The sequence below is a fragment of the Tursiops truncatus genome, chromosome 2, assembly GCF_011762595.2.
Source record: "Tursiops truncatus isolate mTurTru1 chromosome 2, mTurTru1.mat.Y, whole genome shotgun sequence".
Lineage (NCBI taxonomy): Eukaryota > Metazoa > Chordata > Mammalia > Artiodactyla > Delphinidae > Tursiops > Tursiops truncatus.
In genome coordinates, this window is record NC_047035.1 from 114,555,957 (window position 1) to 114,577,552 (window position 21,596).

At 38.5% G+C, this 21,596-nt stretch overlaps 1 protein-coding gene across 11 annotated transcripts in view; it reads left to right on the top strand.

The window, feature by feature from the left end:
* NEO1 (neogenin 1) overlaps positions 1-21,596 on the top strand; it is a 240,530-nt gene that overhangs the window by 177,857 nt on the left and 41,077 nt on the right. For 8 of the 11 annotated variants that reach the window (XM_033851952.2, XM_033851957.2, XM_033851955.2 and 5 more), the window contains 8 exons: positions 4,031-4,185; positions 8,530-8,678; positions 9,055-9,193; positions 15,996-16,045; positions 17,008-17,155; positions 18,829-18,894; positions 20,038-20,148; positions 21,233-21,427. In XM_033851952.2, the coding sequence (XP_033707843.1) occupies positions 4,031-4,185; positions 8,530-8,678; positions 9,055-9,193; positions 15,996-16,045; positions 17,008-17,155; positions 18,829-18,894; positions 20,038-20,148; positions 21,233-21,427 (1,013 nt within the window). The remainder of the gene's footprint in view (positions 1-4,030; positions 4,186-8,529; positions 8,679-9,054; positions 9,194-15,995; positions 16,046-17,007; positions 17,156-18,828; positions 18,895-20,037; positions 20,149-21,232; positions 21,428-21,596) is intronic. The other 3 variants (XM_019949390.3, XM_033851958.2, XM_019949406.3) reach the window with 1 other exon arrangement.

Here is a 21,596-nt window from a genome sequence, read left to right on the forward strand (position 1 = left end):
GTCAGTGATTCTCAACCAGGGCCAGATTTGCCCCCCATCTCCCAGTGGGCATTTGGCAATGTCTGCTGACATTTTTGGTTATTGCAGCTGAGATGGGAGGGGATGCTTACTGCTGTCTAGTGAGTAGAAGCCAGAGATGCTGATAAACATCCTACAATGTACAGGACAGCTCCCCCCCACCCACCAAAACAAAGAATGATCTTGCCCAAAATGTCAAGATACAGGTCTACATGCCACCTTTAGGTCTCAGGGTGGAACAGGTTTTAAGGAGGGAGAAAAACTAGGACTTTTAATTATATATACTTTTGTTTTTAATGAAAATCTGTCACTTATTAGTGAATCATGTATTGAAATAAGCAGGGATGATTAATAAATGAAGTTGGAATTGAAAAAATGTAGAAGATAAATTGGCAGGGGCAGGAGGACAGGGCAAGTATATGTGAAGAAAGAGGAGATGCAAGGAAGATCCAATTTAATTTGTGTTGTTGAAAGGATGGGAAAGTAAGAAAGCTCTGGCCTAGAGTTTTTGGTCAGAATTAGTAAGAGATTACAATAAAGTGGAAATTTGGAGCCAAGTGTTGGAATGCCAGTAAGAATTTTGACAATCAGTTAAGAGGGGACCATTTTGGACTTCTGAGCAAGTGTACACTGTGGTTTTATTAAACAGCTTTTATTAGCAGTACTTGGAGGGCACTGCATAAGATTAGAGAGGAAAAGCAGTGGAGTCAGGGAGACAGATCAGTAGTAGTTAGGTTGATCTAGGCATGTGGTAGGCCCAGGTGAAGATGACAGCAGTGACTTGGAACAGACAATAAATCTGGGGAATATTTCAAAGGAATATTCTTGGAGATTGTAATAATAATTTTTGTCGCTTCATTACTTTATGATTTCTGAATAGAAGCAGTGAAGGAATAGAAATAACACTAAGTCAAAGACTAGATCCCTGTTACTTGTTTTACAAACAAAATTTATTTAACCTTTATAAGTTAAATTTTCTCATCTAAAAAATGAAGGTCTTCATAGACATTATCTTCATAGACTTAAAACATTTCGATGTGAGGATATATGCCGCTGCCTGCATTTACGAATTCCCTTACTTCCTGCATTTGATAACTCAACCACCAGGTGGCATTATGTGCCTTGGTCATGAGCTATATAATTCTGTTGGGTACCTGAGTTTCCTGAAATTCCAAAGGGTTCTTCCTCTGCCATTTTACCTATGAAATGTTCACCTTTTTTTTTTCAATGCCTTTAATGTAAACAGCAGTATTTTCTGTTAGCCACCAAATGGAAAGTACAGAGTAAGTTATTCCAGAAATTAATAGCCTTTTAGAGTTGGACAAAGCCTTACATATCTGTTAGTCTAGTCCGGGAGCTGGCAAACTATAGACCCTGGGCGAAATCAAACTTGTTATTTTTATGGCCCAAGAACTAAGAATAGTTTTTACATTTTCAAACGGTTACATTTTAATAGGTTATACAAGTAACTACAGTTGACCCTTGAACGACATGGGTTTGAACTGCACGCATCCACTTATATGTGGATTTTTCTGTACTATGGTACAGTACTACATGATCCACAATTGGTTGAATTCCCAGATTCAGAACTGTGGATAGGGAGGACCAACTAAAGTTATACTTGGATTTTTAACTGTGGAGATGGTTGGTAATATTTTTCATTTGGCATCTTGGCCTGTAGATATTTACTATCAAGCCCTTTAAGAAAAAGTTCACCACCCTGGGCTCGTTCTTTCATTTAATACATGAAGAAACTGAAGCCCAGAAAGAATTGGTGACTTTCCCACGATCCCCTAGCAAGCTAGTAGTATTGCCAGAACTAGAATTGGAGCTCCTAACTTCTGGCCCAGCACTGTCTTAGTATAAAGTGTATACTGGATCTTTCCTGAAGTCAAAAGTTTTTTTCTAGACAGACACTTGGTTCTGGGACCTCAGACCAATCTACTGTTAGAAGCCTTTTCAGGTGCTAGATGTTTTATCTTAGGGAATCATACCTACTACTGATTTTTTCTTATTGTAATGCTTCTGTAGAAATTTGTTCTAGGTATTTTCCCCTTTTACATAGAAACAAACAAAAAGATAAACGTGATATCATTAGTATATCATTTACACATCAAAAGGCAAATTTTCATTCATTCATTCAGTACACATTTGCGATGGTACTTCTGTGTGTGAGCCTTCTGCTAGTGCTTCTGTGGTATGTGAACATGAATGAACACTCTTTCACTTTTATTTAAAGTAAGATAGTGCCCCCCTCCCCCCACCGGCTGTCTTTCTGAGAGAGAACTTGTTTAAAGTTTCATGTACAGTGAGCGAAACAGACTATTCTGTGCTCTGGCATGGAGCTGTTAGTTTAATGAAATGTCAAATACCATACTTCCTTTTAGACGGCATTTGTGATTGGATCAAGTGTCAGAAACCTCACAGCATAAGAAATCAGTTGATACTCTCCTTCTAAATCTTGTGATTTAGAGGTTTAGCTGAAGAGAAAATAATATCTATAGATATCCCAAGTGTCTCTGAGCAATAACTTTTATTACCATAATATTCTTTTCCAATGGACCTAACTGACTGTAGACAGACAACCTTTATAAATACGTTGTGGGTGGGTACTGTTTGTTTGTTTTAATTAAAATAACATAGTTTAAAGAACTATAGAAAACTATTGAAAAACGCTCACATCTCCGAAATGCAAATGTTCACACACAGTCAGACAAATTGGCATATGGTCATGTAGAACTAAACAAATCTTAATCAGTAGCTTCAGGGAAAATTATCAGTATTTTAAAGTAAGAATTTAATTCAACAGATTATTAGGTAATTTTAAATAATTTCTTCCACAGAGTAGTTTTGGGCCCTTTTATTGCTCTCTCAAGATAGACACAGATCTTTCCTCACATGATCAGTAATTCTTAAAGACCAGCTATTTGTCTAAAGCAATTATTTTCCTTTACAATATTTGTTGAAAGCAAATATAATCTGGTTTTTGTTATAGTGAGTACAGTATACTGAGCATAATTATGGGCCCAAGTGTGGACACAGAGACCCCCAAAATAGAGCCTGGAGGCCACCTTTTTTAAGAACCTAACTGATAACTGTTTTTGTGTTTTCATCTCATAACACTAGACCACTGGCCATTTGTACTGTTTGTGATAAGATTTGTTAAACGTTTCAAATCAGTTTGAAAATCATTCAAGAAGATTTTTTGTTTTAAGAAATAAATTATAAAAATCAGAGGCATGGGCTTCCCTGGTGGCGCAGTGGTTGGGGCTCTGCCTGCCGATGCAGGGGACACGGGTTCGTGCCCCGGTCCGGGAGGATCCCACATGCCGCGGAGCGGCTGGGCCCGTGAGCCATGGCCGCTGGGCCTGCGCGTCCGGAGCCTGTGCTCCGCGGCGGGAGAGGCCACAGCAGTGAGAGGCCCGCGTACCGCAAAATAAAATAATAATAATAAAATAAAATCAGAGTCATGATTAGCTTATTTTATAGACTGGATTCATTTAAATTGTTAATGTTTTGTTCTCAGCTTTGAAAGTGATAATCTCTAATTTTCTTTTTATTGAGAGTCTGTTATCCAGAAGATACACAGCATTCTTTGATACTGTATGAAAATTGGGCCATACCTATAATCACCTTCTATATGTCTCCCTGAGGATAACCCCTTAAAATTCAGTGATTCCTAAAGCGTACAGAATTGGTGACCAGCTGCCCCATTTGAGATGGCACCAAGAAGATTCTTTGTGTCTTTTCTGAAAGGAAGTTGTGATTATAGCCAGCAATATCAGTAATGTTTAAGCAAGAACACCAGCGATTTATCAGACATGTATGACATTGCTCTTTGCCAGCATCCACATTCTGTGCACTGTTCCGCCCCCAAAGGTTTCCTTCTTTGAGAGTTAATTTGACTTAGATTTATTAAGATTTTGATGTCATATGGTATCTATAGGCATTACAATGAAAATGAAACTGCACATTCTGGAAATTTTCCTAATCGATCCCTCTTTCTCCAAAGGGAACGTGTTGAAAATACCAGTCGCCCCGGAGAAATGCAGGTAACCATCCAAAACCTAATGCCAGCGACTGTGTACATCTTTAGAGTTATGGCTCAAAATAAACATGGCTCCGGAGAGAGTTCAGCTCCACTACGAGTAGAAACACAGCCTGAGGGTAAGTCTCCCACCTCTCTGTCAGCCCCACCTGTAGGGAGACCTGTATGAAGGGCTATCTTATATATAGCCTGGCATACCATAGGAGTGCAGAAGATAACAGTTCCTCACCTTCAAGGTCCTTACAAAATAGTTTCGGGAGATCAAATTAATTCACATCAAGCAGTAGCAAATAGTGTAAGACAATATAATTCTGCTGATAGACACCCAAATTTCACTGATCCGTTAAGACCTAGCTCAGATGCCTTCCTAGAACCTTCCCTCTGATCTTATCTAATATTGTATCTCAACAGTCCTAAGATACATTATCATTTTCTTCCTTGAATTATGGTTATGAATATATCTCATTAATTTTATGGCAAAGACAGAGTCTTGTCTATCCTTTTATTTCCCACCATATCTAATGCAGTGCCTCACACAGGAAGTAGGTATTTAATCATTGTTCAACGGGATTGCCCTGATCTTTATACATACCACACTCTTTGGAATCTCTTCAGGGCTTTACTTTGGACCTGTCTTTTGTGCTAAATAATGTTACTTCCAGTTACATTTCTTAAGATTTTCTCCAACTGAAATGAGTGTCAAGTTGATTTATCTTATAAATGTCTTCTATGTCTTAAATTTTGGTTTTAAACTATAGGCCAGAAATGACAAGCAGTCAAATCAGAATTAATGCTTATCTCATGAGGCTTTCTTCTACACTTTTACCTTTTAACATGAGCCACTGTTTTTCCTTGGAGCCTTCTCCAGATTTCTTTTACTGTTAACTGCACTAGTGTTTCTGTATTAACAAACTTGCAGTAATAAAATTTTACTTCAGCTAGGGAGCATGGGAGATAAATTCATGAAAGCTACTGACCAGGGAACTAAACATATTAAATGAATTTACCGCTGAAACTATGGAAATAATTCAAGGACTCTGCCTGATGGGTAGAATAAGTAAAGTCGAAAAGCTGTGGAACTTCACTTTCTAATGCTGCAGCAAATCATTTACCTGTCAAACAGTTATTGAGGACCTCCTCTACCAGGCACTGCAAAAACTATAAGAGATGCAGAGGATGGACAAGATAGGAATTCTCCCCTTAAAGAATGAGCAGTCAATATAGGAGGCCATTGATCATTCCAGTAATAGAGCTTAAAGATCAGGAATCAAACCCAAGCAACAACAAGAGGGCCAACAGAGAGCGGGGTGGTGGCGGGGGGGGGGGGGGCGTTGATTTAAGGAAAGAATGTGTTCTTGCTGCAGGGAAAGGATGTTGAATTTCATGGTTACTGTGTTCACATGAGAGCAGGAGCAATCTATTAGATTTCAAACTCAAGCCACGAAGCAAAACTCAATTTCCTTCATTAACTCTCACATACAGGCGTCATTCATGAGAGATAATGGGATACAGAACAAGGAAGAGTTACTGTAAAAGTTAGGTATATCAAGTCAGGTTCCTAGAAAAAGATGAGACCTGAGGTTGGCCTTAAAGCATTTGGCTTAGAGCAAGCATTCTTGGGGAAGGACACTGCTTGACCCCACCCCAAAATAGGACAAACAGTGCACGTGCAAGGTGAGTCATGATGAAAGTAAAGGAAAAGACCACTGAATTTGATTCAGTTCCAGGGTTCAATCCTGGGGCCATGAACTTTCTGAAGATACATGAAAATATTTGTGTGTCTGTACATGTTCACATTTTCCTTGGGAAAGAGCCTGTGGTTTTCATTATCATTTCAGAACTTACAAGTCAAACTATTGAGAACCACTGGACTAGAAGGGCCATTGTCAAGTTAGAGATGAAAGAAGAGATTTATTGAGTGCCTGTCATGTGCCAGGCACCATTCTAGGCAGCAAGATGTAAAGACGAGTAAGACTTGACTTCTGTTCACAAGGAGCTTACAGTTTGGTACCAGCGCCAGACAAGTAAACGGGCAATAATGTGATGTACAGTCATCACAAGGAAAGTAGGCAGCACAATCATTTATTCGAGGAATTCGATTAAACGAAAGTAGCTAAATAAGAATATAGATGGAAGGGCCAGCAGATTCTGGTGTGAGTATTTTAGGGGTAGAGAGTGACTATAACATGTTTTGGCAAAAGAGGAGTTAGTGGAGAGAGATTTGCATTTTATCTGGAGGTATTCAGCTTGGGGGCAGGTGGGAGGGGCCGTAAGTGTGGGAGTCAGCCCTGGGAAAATAGTTTACATTTTTAGCTTTTCAAACCAACTTAAATTTTTTTCCATTTTTTAATGCCACTGTACAGATGAAATGGAAGAATTTACTAGCTCCTATTTTAGGATCATCTTTGCCTACATTTAGCCAATGAATATACTGAAAGTGATTTCAAGGGGATTTGTTCTGTTCTCCTTCCCTTTTAAAAAGTTAGGGGAAAGTTTTCCATAGCAGCAGAAGTGTGACGATTCCCACCTGTCAGGCTGCACAAAATATGCTCTTAAGAGAATAACATGATTCATGCCTAAATAAAGCAAACAACTGCCAGAAAACCATATTCAGGTTTCTCTGCTTTGGTAGGAAAACGAATCTTCAACTGTCATGCTGTTATTTAAGCAAGCCAGCTTGTTTTACATTTTGTTTGTTTTTTCCCCTTTCCTTAAATCTAATGGATGTCTGTTACAGAAGCAGTGGCACCAGAGAAATGGTTTTCAGATAGAGAGTATCCACCAAAGTGTAGATATAGGTACCTGTCAGGATTTGTGTATAAACTGGGACTGGAACCTGTCAGTCAGACAAAAAGAATATAGTAAAAAAGGATGTGAGCTGTTGTAGGATTTAGAGCTGGGCAGACAATCAGTCAGCCAATTGTGGGATCTTCCAGTCACATCATCCCACAGAGGGTGTTGTCATAATCCCCTAACTGGTTTTCCTGAGTCCACGTTTTAGAACGAGGAAGTGCTCAGCTCCTAGCTCCACTACCCGCCAACTTTTCCATCTTTGGGGAATGGTTCTTAACCTCTCAGCCTCATCCATAAGTAGGGATGATAACAGTATCCGTCTCATTTGGGTTAGTGCACAGATTAAATAAGATGTAATTTAAATAAATGTAAAGCACTTAATGCTGGCCTGATTGCAAGCATTCAATAAATGGTGGCTATTTTTTAAATTATTATTTATCTAGTCTTGTGCCATTATTGTTTTTCTTCCATGCATGTGTTCACATGTTCTTTTTAAATGCAGATCTGATCGTGTCATGTTCCTGCTCATAATTTTTCAGTAATTACCTAACACCTGCAAGAAATAATCCAAACTCATAGCAGGGCCTTAGAGGTTCTCCTTTATCTGGGTCTTGTCATCCTTTGCAGCATTCTGTCTCCCATATCCATTCTTTGTTTCAACCTGAACCACATGACACTGTCTTCTTACCTGTTACGTCCAAATTGATTGGATCAATTTCCCTCTTGGTGTCTGAGAAAACTACTCATTCTTCCTGCTCCCCAGAAGTCCTCACCAATCCTTCCCTTTCCTAACCACCCCCACCCAAAGCAGAATTGTGTGCTCTCTTCTTTCAGTTTTCATTACAGACGTTACCTAATCTATCAGCACTTAGGATCTTCTTTGTAACTATATGTCTGACTTCCCTCTAGACTGGGAGTTCTTTGTGGGCAGGGACTCTGTCCATCATTCATTGTATCCCCAGAGCCTGGTAAAAGAAGGCTCTCTTTTTGTGATGTTTGCTTTTATGTGCTGCAATCCCACTGCAAAACTAGGATTTTATAAACCACAAGAAGAATTCTGCACTGTTCACTTTTTTCTTTGAATAAATTTGAGATACATCACAGATGATTTTTGGTTTTTCAGTCATAAAGACGGAAATCACTTAATTATATATTATCCTGAAACCACTTCAGTCAGATCACTTGTTTTCGTAGTTTTTATTGTTTTAAAAACATAGCCAGGGCTTCCCTGGTGGCGCAGTGGTTAAGAATCTGCCTGCCAACACAGGGGACATAGGTTCGAGCCCTGGTCCGGGAAGATCCCACATGCCGCGGAGCAACTAAGCCCGTGTGCCAGAACTACTGAGCCTGCACTCTAGAGCCTGCAAGCCACAACTACTGAGCCCACATGCCACAACTACTGAAGCCCACGTGCCTAGAGCCCATGCTCTTCAACAAGAGAAGCCACCTCAGTGAGAAGCCCACGCACCGCAATAAAGAGTAGTCCCTGCTCGCTGCAACTAGAGAAGACCCACGTGCAGCAACGAAGACCCAACACAGCCAAAAATTAATTAATTAATTAATTAATTAAATTTTTAAAAAAACCATAGTGTGCCATTATTGCTGAGAATGGTCTTGAGGGATGCAGTAAATTTTATTTATGTCCTACTGTCTTGAAATTTTCTTTCTAGTTCAGCTCCCTGGCCCAGCACCTAACATCCGAGCGTATGCAACTTCACCTACTTCCATTACTGTCACCTGGGAAACACCATTGTCTGGAAATGGGGAAATTCAGAATTACAAACTGTACTACATGGAAAAAGGAACTGATAAAGAACAGGTATAATAGGAAGCCATTTTTTAATGCATTGATTGGAATAGTAGAGTTGAAATATATTTCCAAAACTCAATACCTGCTTGTCTAGAAATCTGAGGAAAAAAATACGTATAAGAAATGAAAAGTTGATAGATTCTATTTCTTGGTACAAAGGTTTATTCTGTAGTTTTTGCCAGCAAGGGTTCCTAAACATCAAGGAGTATTTCTCAGCAAACTGCAGTGCTTATGATTAATTTGCTTTAACTGTTAAATAATATTCTGTAAAAGGGACAAAAATCTGCATTATGTCAAATATAGAATTTGTATAGTTAATTCTTTATTTTGCAGCATTTCTTTTGGCTTGAGTTGTGTATATATAAATTGTTTTATTTTATTCAAGGATGTTGATGTTTCAAGTCACTCCCACACCATTAACGGGTTGAAAAAATATACAGAGTATAGTTTCCGAGTGGTGGCCTACAATAAACATGGTCCTGGAGTCTCCACACAAGATGTTGCTGTTCGAACATTTTCAGATGGTGAGTCTTTCTTCCTCTGGAACAAAATACCATGCTTGGGGGCGCTGGTGGCATAGTAGCAAGATCATGGGCTTTGATGTCAAGGAGATTTGACATCTGAACTGGTTCAGATACCAGTTCTAGTAGTGTGACTTCGGTCAGGTCACTTCACATGTCTGAGCATGTTTCCTTATATGTGAAATTTATAACACCAACTTCATTGGGTTGCTGTAAAGATCCAGTGAGAGCGCATAGAACATGTAGTGCCTGGAACTGAATAGTTTCTCTGTATTTTTATTTTTAATAGATGCTTTTGTATAAGTAAATATTATTGCTTGTTCATAGCACAGACCATCCCAGGGCTGTTGGAAGGCTGGGCTTGCTCTACTTAGTAATCATATTTGCCTGCCAAATAGGTCTTTTTTTTTTTTTAACATCTTTATTGGAGTATAATTGCTTTACAATGGTGTGTTAGTTTCTGCTGAATAACAAAGTGAATCAGCTATACATATACATATATCCCCATATCTCCTCCCTTTTGCATCTCCCTCCCACCCTCCCTATCCCACCCCTCTAGGTGGACACAAAGCACCAAGCTGATCTCCCTGTGCTATGCAGCTGCTTCCCACTAGCTACCTGTTTTGCATTTGGTAGTGTGTATATGTCCCTGCCACTCTCTCACTTCATCCCAGCTTACGCTTCCCCCCCCCATGTCCTCAAGTGCATTCTCTATGTCTGCGTCTTTATTCCTGTCCTAACCCTAGGTTCTTCAGAACCTTTTTTTTTTTTTTTTAAGATTCCATATATATGTGTTAGCATACGGTATTTGTTTTCCTCTTTCTGACTTACTTCACTCTGTATGACAGTCTCTAGGTCCATCCACCTCACTACAAATAACTCAATTTCGTTTCTTTTTATGGCTGAGTAATATTCCATTGTATATATGCGCCCCATCTTCTTTATCCATTCATCAGTCGATGGACACTTTGGTTGGTTCCATGTCCTGGATATTGTAAATAGAGCTGCAGTGAACATTGTGGTGCATGACTCTTTTTGAATTATGGTTTTCTCAGGGTATATGCCCAGTAGTGGGATTGCTGGGTCATATGGTAGTTCTATTTTTAGTTTTTTAAGGAACCTCCGTACTGTTCTCCATAGTGGCTGTATCAATTTACATTCCCACCAACAGTGCAAGAGGGTTCCCTTTTCTCTACACCCTCTCCAGCATTAATTGTTTGTAGATTTTTTGATGATGGCCATTCTGACTGGTGTGAGGTGATACTCATTGTAATTTTGATTTGCATTTCTCTGATGATTAGTGATGTTGAACATCCTTTCATGTGTTTGTTGGCAATCTGTATATCTTCTTTGGACAAATGTCTGTTTAGGTCTTCTGCCCATTTTTGGATTGGGTTGTTTATTTTTTTGATATTGAGCTGCATGAGCTGCTTGTCAATTTTGGAAATTAATCCTTTGTCCGTTGCTTCGTTTGCAAATATTTTCTCCCATTCTGAGGGTTGTCTTTTCGTCTTTTTATGGTTTCCTTTGCTGTGCAACAGCTGTAAAGTTTCATTAGGTCCCATTTGTTTATTTTTGTTTTTATTTCCATTTCTCTAGAAGATGAGTCAAAAAGGATCTTGCTGTGATTTATATCATAGAGTGTTCTGCCTATGTTTTCCTCTAAGAGTTTGCTAGTGTCTGGCCTTACATTTAGGTTTTTAATCCATTTTGAGTTTATTTTTATGTATGGTGTTAGGGAGTGTTCTAATTTCATTCTTTTACATGTACCTGTCCAGTTTTCCCAGCACGACTTATTGAAGAGGCTGTCTTTTCTCCATTGTATATTCTTGCCTCCTTTGTCAAAGATAAGGTGACCATATGTGAGTGGGTTTATCTCTGTGCTTTCTATCCTGTTCCACTGATCTATATTTCTGTTTTTGTGCCAATACCATACTGTCTTGATTACTGTAGCTTTGTAGTATATAGTCTGAAGTCAGGGAGGCTGATTCCTTGAGCTCCGTTTTTCTTTCTCAAGATTGCTTTGACTATTCGGGGTCTTTTGTGTTCCCATGCAAATTGTGAAATTGTTTGTTCTAGTTCTGTGAAAAATGGCATTGGTAGTTTGATAGGGATTGCATTGAATCTGTAGATTGCTTTGGGTAGTATAGTCATTTTTACAGTGTTGATTCTTCCAATCCAAGAACATGGTTTATCTCTCCATATATTTGTATCATCTTTAATTTCTTTCATCAGTGTCTTATAGTTTTCTGCATACATGTCTTTTGTCTCCTTAGGTAGGTTTATTCCTAGGTGTTTTATTTTTTTTGTTGCAGTGGTAAATGGGAGTGTTTCCTTAGTTTCTCTTTCAGATTTTTCATCATTAGTGTATAGGAATGCAAGAGATTTCTGTGCATTAATTTTGTATCCTGTAACTTTACCAAATTCACTGATTAGCTCTAGTAGTTTTCTGGTGGCATTTTTAGGATTCTCTATGTATAGTATCGTGTCATCTGCAAACAGTGACAGCTTTACTTCTTCTTTTCCAATGTGGATTCCTTCTGTTTCTTTTTCTTCTCTGATTGCTGTGGCTAAAGAGAAACCTTGTCTTTTTAGCAAGCCTTGTCTTTTTCCTGATCTTAGTGGATGTGGTTTCAGTTTTTCACCATTGAGAATGCCGTTGGCTGTGGGTTTGTCATATATGGCCATTATTATGTTGAGGTAAGTTCCCTCTCTGCCTACTTTCTGGAGGGTTTTTATCATAATTGGGTGTTGAGTTTTGTCAAAAGCTTTTTCTGCATCTATTGAGATGATCATATGGTTTTTCTCCTTCAATTTGTTAATGTGGTTTATCACACTGATTGATTTGAGTATATTGAAGAATCCTTGCTTTTCTGGGACAAACCCCACTTGGTCATAGTGTATGATCCTTTTAATGTGCTGTTGGATTCTGTTTGCTAGTGTTTTGTTGAGGATTTTTGCATCTATGTTCATCAGTGATATTTGCCTGTAGTTTTCTTTTTTGTGACATCTTTGTCTGGTTTTGGTATCAGGGTGATGGTGGCCTCATAGAATGAGTTTGAGAGTGTTCCTCCCCCTGCTATATTTTGGAAGAGTTTGAGAAGGATAGGTGTTAGCTCTTCTGTAAATGTTGTTAGAATTCGCCTGTGAAGCCATCTGGTCCTGGGCTTTTGTTTGTTGGAAGATTTTAATCACAGTCTTAATTTCAGTGCTTGTGACTGGTCTGTTTATGTTTTCTATTTCTTCCTGGTTCAGTCTCGGAAGGTTGTGCTTTTCTAAGAATTTGTCCATCTCTTCCAGGTTGTCCATTTTATTGGCATATAGTTGCTTGAAGTAATCTCTCATGATCCTTTGTATTTCTGCAGTGTCAGAAATACAGTCAGTTGTTACTTCTCCTTTTTCATTTCTAATTCTATTGGTTTGAGTCTTCTCCCTTTCTTTCTTGATGAGTGTGGCTAATGGTTTATCAATTTTGTTTATCTTCTCAAAGAACCAGCTTTTAGTTTTATTGATCTTTGCTATTGTTTCCTTCATTTCTTTTTCAGTTATTTCTGATCTGATCTTATGTTTTCTTTCCTTCTAACTTTGGGGTTTTTTTGTTCTTTCTCTAATTGCTTTAGGTGTAAGTTTAGGTTGTTTGAGATGTTTCTGGTTTCTTGAGGTAGGATTGTATTGCTATAAACTTCCCTCTTAGACCTGCTTTTGCTGCATCCCATAGGTTTTGGTTCGTTGTGTTTTCATTGTCATTTGTTTCTAGGTATTTTTTGATTTCCTCTGATTTTTTTCAGTGATCTCTTGGATATTTAGTAGTGTATTGTTTAGCCTCCATGTGTTTGTATTTTTTACAGGTTTTTTTTTCCTGTAATTGATGTCTAGTCTCATAGCATTTTGGTCGGAAAAGATACTTGATACGATTTCAATTTTCTTAAATTTACCAAGGCTTGATTTGTGACCCAAGATATGATCTATCCTGGAGAATGTTCCATGAGCACTTGAGAAGAAAGTGTATTCTGTTGTTTTTCGATGGAATGTCCTATAAATATCAAGTCCTTCTTGTTTAATGGATCATTTAAAGGTTGTGTTTCCTTATTTTTTTTCGTTTTGGATGATCTGTCCATTGGTGAAAGTGGGGTGTTAAAGTGCCCTACTATGAATGTGTTACTGTCGATTTCCCCTTTTATGGCTGTTAGCATTTGCCTTATGTATTGAGGTGCTCCTATGTTGGGTGCATACAAATAGGTCTTTTAAATTCCTCAGGATTTTGTGACAGTTTATTTCTCACCTGTGACTGAATATTTGCTTATACCTATGACCCTAAAGCAGTCGTTTTCAAAGTACAGCCTGCCAACAAGATTGAGTTGGTCAAGACCAGCATTTTTAAAAAATGTTTTTGAAGTAGAACAGAAAATAGCAGTTTATTGCACTTAGCGTACGTATTATGTCCTGAAACTCAGCTAAATCCAAGTGTTAACAAAAATGTCTTTTTCTTAAAAATGTGTGTATATGTGTGTAGCCCTTATATATAAACAAGTGTGCCTTAGAAGCTATAGTTTGACTCCTTTAAGCCGGTAGTCAGACATCACATCACCAACAAAGGAGCAGACTGACATCATGTGATATGTTGCATCGAGAAAGATATAACTTCTCCTCTATGTTGTATCCCTGCCAAAAATGTTTAATTTAAATATGATCATGATGAAATAACTAGACATATTGAAATTGATGGACATTCTGCAAATAATTAAATAAACTGTCCTGAATTCTTAGAAAATACTAGTCTCATGAAAAAAACCAAAAAATGTAGGGGAATCGTTCTAGAATCTAGATTAAAGGAAAGACACATGAAATAAAATAAAACATGTGTGATCTTTGATTCTGGGAGTTGAAACAGCTAAAAAGGACACTCTTGGTACAATTACTTAATGTTAGGTTGGTATAGTATCAGTCACTATTAAATATTAGCTATGTTATTAGGTATATTAGGTAATATTTTTGTGTTGATTAGATTTTTAGTGTGATCACTGTATTATCATTTTGTTGGAGAATGTTTTTGTTCTTAGGAGATACATACTGCAGTATTTAGGAGTGAAGTATCATGACGACTGTAACTGTCTCTCAGCCATCCAGAAACAATATGTAGATAGATAAACATGTTTGTGTAAATATAATGAGAGAAATAAAGCAGATGTGGCAGAATATTAACAATTGGTGAATCCAGGAAAAGAATGCATGGTGTTCATTGTATTCTTCTTGTCACTCTTTGTGCTTGCAATTTTTCAGGATAAAAAGTTGGGGAAAATAAATGCAAACTGTAGTTTGGTTAGCCAACTACATTACCCTGTTTTTTGAGGTAGGCTCTTAAATCTACCCATGAGCCACTTTTAACTGCATTAAGTGGCTTGGCATGCTGACTACAGTGCCTGTCACGGGAACTGAATGTGTCTCAGCATGGTGGTTAAGGGCAGCAGTTCGGAGTAAGATAAATCTTAGTTCCTATACCAGCTGAAACAAATACCTTGAGCAAGTTAACTCTCCTGAGCTGCATCTGTAGTTTTCTTATCTATAAAATGGGAATAATAATAGAAACTCCTTTGTAGGATTGTTTTAAGGATTAAGTAACTGTCATGTAGGAGCATGCAGCAGATCTGAGCTATGATGGTGGCAGTGGTGTTGATGATGAAGAAGAAGACAACAACAACAATTATGTTGGTGCCTTTGCAGCTAAGTCAGAGGTTCAGGGAGATGATCAGAACCATCCATGGACTTTTTTCAAAACACAGGTTCCTAAGTCCTTCTCCAGACCCTCTGTGCCTGAATCTCTTGGTTGAGGCCTGATGTACTTTGTTGTTAGCACAGGATTCAACAGCGAACAAGAAATAGTCTCTGTCCTTCAGAAGCCTGTAGCTCAGTGGGCACTTAGTTATACGCCTGGTCACCAAATGTCAGAGAATGGGAGGGAGAAATTTCCATGGATGGATTAGGAGAGAAAAGCCAAGGTTAGCATTTTGTGATGGAGAAGAAACTAATCAGGTTTACTTAAATTTTCTTTGCTTCCTATAATTACTACAGAAGACGACACTGGAGGGTGTATGGACCATAAACTTTGAGATACCCTTGTCTTATGTTCTAATATGTGAGAAGCTAAAGTTATACAGCCGTTTTTTAACCAACGGTCCCAAACTTCTCACATCTGAATGAGTGTTCCCTGCTACATAGTTCCCTTGGGAAACCAGATCGTTTCTTAACTGGACTGTCATTGCTTAAACATCTCTTTGCTCTACTTGGAAACTGCCTTTAAAACCAGTTTAGGACCCCACAAGAAATCCAAGCTCATTGGTTTGTGTACATCACATTTTGGACTCATAGTGATATTACCCAGTTGATTCACTTGCCATAGTCATTAGACTTGTTTCCAGAAAATGTATCCCAAGATAAGGATATGCTACTCCCAAGAATATTCAAAAGAATACGTTAAAGATTCAGAATGTATTTGGGGTCTAGAAAAGTTTACAGTCACTATCATATCCTTGAAATAAGTACCTGACTTCCCAAAGGTACAGCCTGACTTGGATATGGGTGCGTATGTGAACGGGTCTCATTATTTTAAATGAATCAAATATGGCCCCACACCTTGTCCAGATACTTTCAACATGAGGGCACTGGCTGCTGGGTTAGACCTTCAGGTTGTATATCAGTGTTTGAGATGTGCATTTGTATAAAGACCAGCCAAGAACAGTCACATGATGGGTGATGCCTGAGTGATTGAAATTTTTTTTCTTTTCTTTTTTTTTTTCCGCCTATGCAGTTCCCAGTGCTGCTCCTCAGAATCTGTCTTTAGAAGTAAGAAATTCAAAGGTAAAACTTCATATTGCTGTTGTTCATTTTCTATTTGCCTCAGGAGGGCAAACAGAGAGGGAGATTCTGCATCAAAACAATCATAATCAAGCAAAGAAATAAAGTAACATAGATATTACACTTGCCAGTTTAAAGCTGGGCTTAGAAGCCAACTCTGGTTGATTCTGTTCAACTTTACTGCCTTTCTGCTGTGCAAAAATTACTTTAGCCTTTCTTCAAGTACATTGCTATTATTATGTAAATCATGACATCCTAGATGTTAGCCATCCGGAACCTTGGTGACAGGTAGAAAGAAGTAAGTTGTTTATAATACCATAGCCTGTTTAGTACTGTGAGGTGAGCCCACTGTAAATCAAAGGCAGATGTCTGTCAGATGGTTGCATTGCTGAAGCTGTCCCTCCTGGTCAAGTTCACTGTGCACTGAAGGCCATGTGTGCCTCTCAGATGCCCAGAACCCCTACTGGGCTGCATAGACAACTGAGACAGTCAGTTCTTTCAAAAAGGACTATGGGACTCCTTTTCCTTTAAGAAACAGCCAGCTGTTGATTAACAGTCCCCTCTTTGAAAAGTTTTAGACAGAAATTGTCTAATTTCACTGTTGTTACAGTGGAAGTAGAAGAGAACCTTACACCTAACAGTAGTTTACTTCCTAATCCACATGCCTCTGACCTTACGTTTTCCTTCAAAAACTTTCCTGAGACTTTTGCCCTATGTCTTCATTCTGGCAAAATAAATCAAGTGCCCAGCGTATACTGCCCACAAATACAGTCTCCCCATTTGAGCTTTGATGGTTTTAAAATTAAACACTATTTTTGAGTGATTATTAAATAACTTAGTAAAACTCTGAACACTGTTGCTTTTATGGTTCCTTCTCTTACACACTGAATTCAGAGTAATAATACATAAAACAGGACCAAGATTTGATATATTCGGTCTTTTCCCTGTAACCTTGTCTTTCCCAGAGTATTGTGATTCACTGGCAGCCACCTCCTCCAGCCACACAAAATGGGCAGATCACTGGCTACAGGGTTCGCTACCGAAAGGCCTCCCGAAAGAGCGATGTCACTGAGACTTTGGTGACTGGGACACAGCTGTCACAGCTGATTGAAGGTAAGCTGCTTTGCACATAGGCGAAAGCTAGGAGATGGTGTCTCTCTCAAACATTGAATTGTGCTAGTCTAATGACTGCTCTGGGCCGTTGACTTACACAAAGCAAAAATGGTTTAAGACAATTTGTAAGAGTTCAGTCTACTTCTGACTTGATAAAAATTAGTGGAAAACACTCTTACAGGTTCTGCCATCTCTGGTGAAATTGCATTTGAGTTTCATTGCCTTACTTGTGTTTTTCTGTGTTCTCCATGTTTTCTTTTTTGAATATACACACACACACACAGACACACACACACACACACACACACACACACACACACACACACATAACTCTTTTGTAATCTGAAAGAAAGGTAAAACAAAGCTATATAAGCAAAGAATCCACTCAGTCTAGTTGGTAGCAGAGGCCTACAAAATGACTTCTATAACGCTGACACCACTCAGGTATATGTGGCCTGAAGCAACATTTGTGAATAGCCACAGCCATGCAATAATCTTTCTTGCTTCTACAGACATGATAAAGTTCTAGAAAATTCTGTCAAGGATAGCTCTTTTGTATAGTTCTCCCTTTGTGTGAAACAGAGCAAGTGGCACACCTGATAAAAATGAACCCTAATCCGTATAATCTGAATAGGTATAGGTTTCTGAAAATTGGAGAGCCAGTGACAGTGAAAAACTGTACTCCAGTAAACCAGCAAGCTTTTCTCTGTACTCCTCACCTCATGGATGAGATTGACTTCTTTCAAAATAGGAGAAGGTGAATGTTTGTCTTCAAGGGTATCTTTCAGTCTTCTAGTTTCCTCTCATAACCCCACAGCTCTAAGCTGCAGCAGGTAAATATGGCTGTAGGGGTGTTGCTGAGAAGTCTCACCAAAGGAGCCTGACAGCAAAATTGGTCACGGATGTCCTTAAAAGTCAGTCTGATTTTACTCCAGACACAGATAAATAACATTTCCCAAAGATAAGGCTTTTATTTTGTATGTTTAATAGTAGATATTTATGGTATACCAGGCACTCTTCTTGTTTCTAATAAATAAAAGTAGATACAGTCCTTGCCCATGAGGAGACTATTCGTTTTCTCAGTGGAACATTTGATGTATAAGCAGAGTACCACTTTCATCATAAAAATAGCCTTTTCTTTATCAAGAAAATACTTGCATTTTAAAATCATATTTAGATTCATTCATTTGTTTAATAGACTTTATTGAACTTTTATTAGCAGGTACTGGCACTGAGTATACAATGATGAGCAAAAGTGGAGATCATTGTTCTCCTGAAGCATTAACTTGAAGCTGATAAGTATTGGAGAACAGTATGGGTTCCCAAGATCCTGTACTGAACAACAAATTATAGGATTTTAAGTTTTAGCCAGAAGTAATCGTTGTGTCTTCTTTTTGTACCACTTACAGCACTAAACACATTCTGCCGTGTCTTTATAATATGAATCGAGTGCCTTGGTTTTAGTCGATGAGCTCTCTAGGTTATCTTGAGGGAGAGGAGCTCAGCCTCTATACTCACGCGTCTCTCTCACTTGCACCTACTTATGTGCACTCTCTCTCTCACTTGCTCTCTCCCTCTCTTACATTCCAACTCCCCAGAGGCGAGGGAATGATAATCTGATTGGTTGAATTCTTCCAGGTCCTCAATTGAACCATGTTTGTTGTCTGTTAAAGTTACAGATGCTTGTGTAGCCCATTCTGGCACATCCTGTTCAGTGTGTGCAGGGAGGAGACAGAGAGGTAAACTGACTTGGCCCCAGCCGTTCTGCTTCTCCTCCTGTCTTGCTTCTTGCTTTCTTGTGGACAAACAGAATCAGGATGGGCCTGCAGAGGACAGAACCTCCCATCTCTCCTCTCACACCACGTGACAGGATTGATTAACTGAGCAAGGGCTCATCCTGCATCCTAGCCAACTTCTCTCTCAGTAGCTCTCTCTTTGGAGTTTCTGTACTATGTTGCTGGCCAAAGATGCTGTTATTTGAATATGGGGAAGTAGGATAATTTTTCATAACCCTTATAAGACCTATCACAATATCTAGAATCTAAGTGCTCTAAAAATGTATGCATGTGAACTGTACACTTAAAAATGACTAAGATGATAAATTTTATGTGATATGTATTTTAACACAATAAAAAGAGAAAAAAATGGAAGCATGAATATATGAATAGCTGACCATATTATTGACTGTTACCCCACTTTGTAGGGTAGACTTTTACATGTAGATCTTTGTTGCCTTTGGTACATTTGTATATCAGGTACTTTGTTAGCTGATAGTAAATATGAAACATTGCATAGTAGAGAGGCTTTATTTCTCTTTTACTTATAGTATATACTTATCGGCAATAGGCTGTTGAGAAATAGATTTCTAGGCCATATTAGATGTTTAAATTTTTTTCTACTGTGGTTATGGGGTGGCCCAGAGAACAGAGGTAAACTGGTAGGTGTTATACCTCTGCATTATTTTCTGGTCTTTGGTGTCTTTTGAGACCAACTGACTTTGTTCCTTTGTTGTAACTCTTTCATTCCTTTGGCCTCTTTTTGGCCTTGGCCTCCTTAGTAACAAAATGAAGGGATTGCATTAAGTGATCTCTAAGATGCCTTTAAGCTCTTTTAAAAGATCTGAAGTCTCCTGGGACCTTTACTCATTTTGTTTTCCTCTTGGATTTTGTGGGCTTTAGCCTCTACTTCAGAGGTAGGAGCTCCTCTGTGCTGTATTTATGTATTGCTTGTTCTGTATTAACTTTAACTGGAATGTTATCAAGATAGTAGCTTTTTATTAAGTTGGTGGATGAGATATTTGCTTTAATGAGAGATTGCTGATCTTTTGTTTTTCCAAACCTCTTGTTTCAGCCCTTTTTTTTTTTCTGTCGTTTGGGTTGCAGGTCTTGATCGGGGGACTGAATATAATTTCCGGGTGGCTGCTCTAACAATCAATGGTACAGGCCCTGCTACTGACTGGCTGTCTGCTGAAACTTTTGAAAGTGACTTAGATGGTAAGAACAGCAATCGGCAGGATTGGCACAGGCTAGGTACTAACTGAAATCAAATAAGTCAAACTGGAAAGGCACAGATTTTGGGTGTTATGTGGCTTAAATCTGTGAACTTTAGTGGTTTTATACTGCTGTCATTCCTGTAATACAGCAAGTGTCCTGGAATGTTTTTTTTTTTTTTTTTTTAAGAGAGAACCGTCCCTTTAAGCAGAACCAGCACAAGTAAAAATATACAAGTGCTTTAAGTCTGGTTTTTTACCAAGGCCGTCAAGTAGATAAATGATCTAAAATTTAAGGCTGAACCACATAAATTGTGCCTTTATTTCAGTTACAGTTTCCCTCTTCCCTTAGTCCTGGAAACCTTTCCCTTTTTCTCACCTGTTTATTCAATAACTCCATGTGGGTGTGTGTATGTACCTTTATCAGAGACAGGTGCTGCACTTAAAAGACAAAAGGCCTGGGTATTTACTCTAATTCTTTGTTTACTAATTTTTAAATAGTGGTAGAAATTTATGCCTTGAAATAATGTATGTGAAAGGTACTGTAAATTGCCACCTTTTAAAGCCTCTTAGTCTCCCACCATTTAAATCAATTTGTGGTTCTAAAGTTTCATATTTTCTGACTTACCATATTACTTTGGGGAGTAAATAATTGATATCATTGCTGTAATATGATACTTGATCACCTGTTGACAGCAGGCTTCTAATTAGTTGATGTGCCTTTCTCATTCCACCTGGTAGAGTTTGGGACTCAGATGTAGGACCAAGAGGAATGGGTAACAATTGAAAGACAATTTATTTGTTTTTCTCCATTGGGAAGACATTCTTGGATCTCTTTCTCTTCCCTTCCAAATTAATACTGCAGTGTTTTGTATTTCAGGCTGTTTGAGTTTGTTTTCTTAGACTGCAGTAAAACCATGGGCCGTGCTTTACTGTACATACAGATTCTCTGAATTCTTGGGCAAAATGGAAAAAACTAAGCCCCAAATAATTTGGCAGAAGGCTGAACACCATTTCCCAAGCATGATGAAATATTCTAAAGGAAAGCGGCTCTGGATATCATCCTGCTTTTCTGTTTTCCTTCCCAGAAACTCGTGTCCCTGAAGTGCCTAGTTCTCTTCACGTCCGCCCACTTGTCACTAGCATCGTAGTAAGCTGGACACCTCCGGAGAATCAGAACATTGTGGTCAGAGGTTATGCCATTGGTTATGGCATTGGCAGCCCTCATGCCCAGACCATAAAAGTGGACTATAAACAGCGCTATTACACCATCGAAAATCTGGGTATGTGTGCTAAGTAGAGGAAGTAATCGCACGTGATTTCTTTCTTTCTACCTTTTTATTGTGTAATAATTTTATTTTTACAGAAAACTTTCAAAAATAGTACAAAGAATTTTTATATATCCTTCACCCAGATTCCCCAGAGGTTAACGTTTTACCACATATGCTTTAT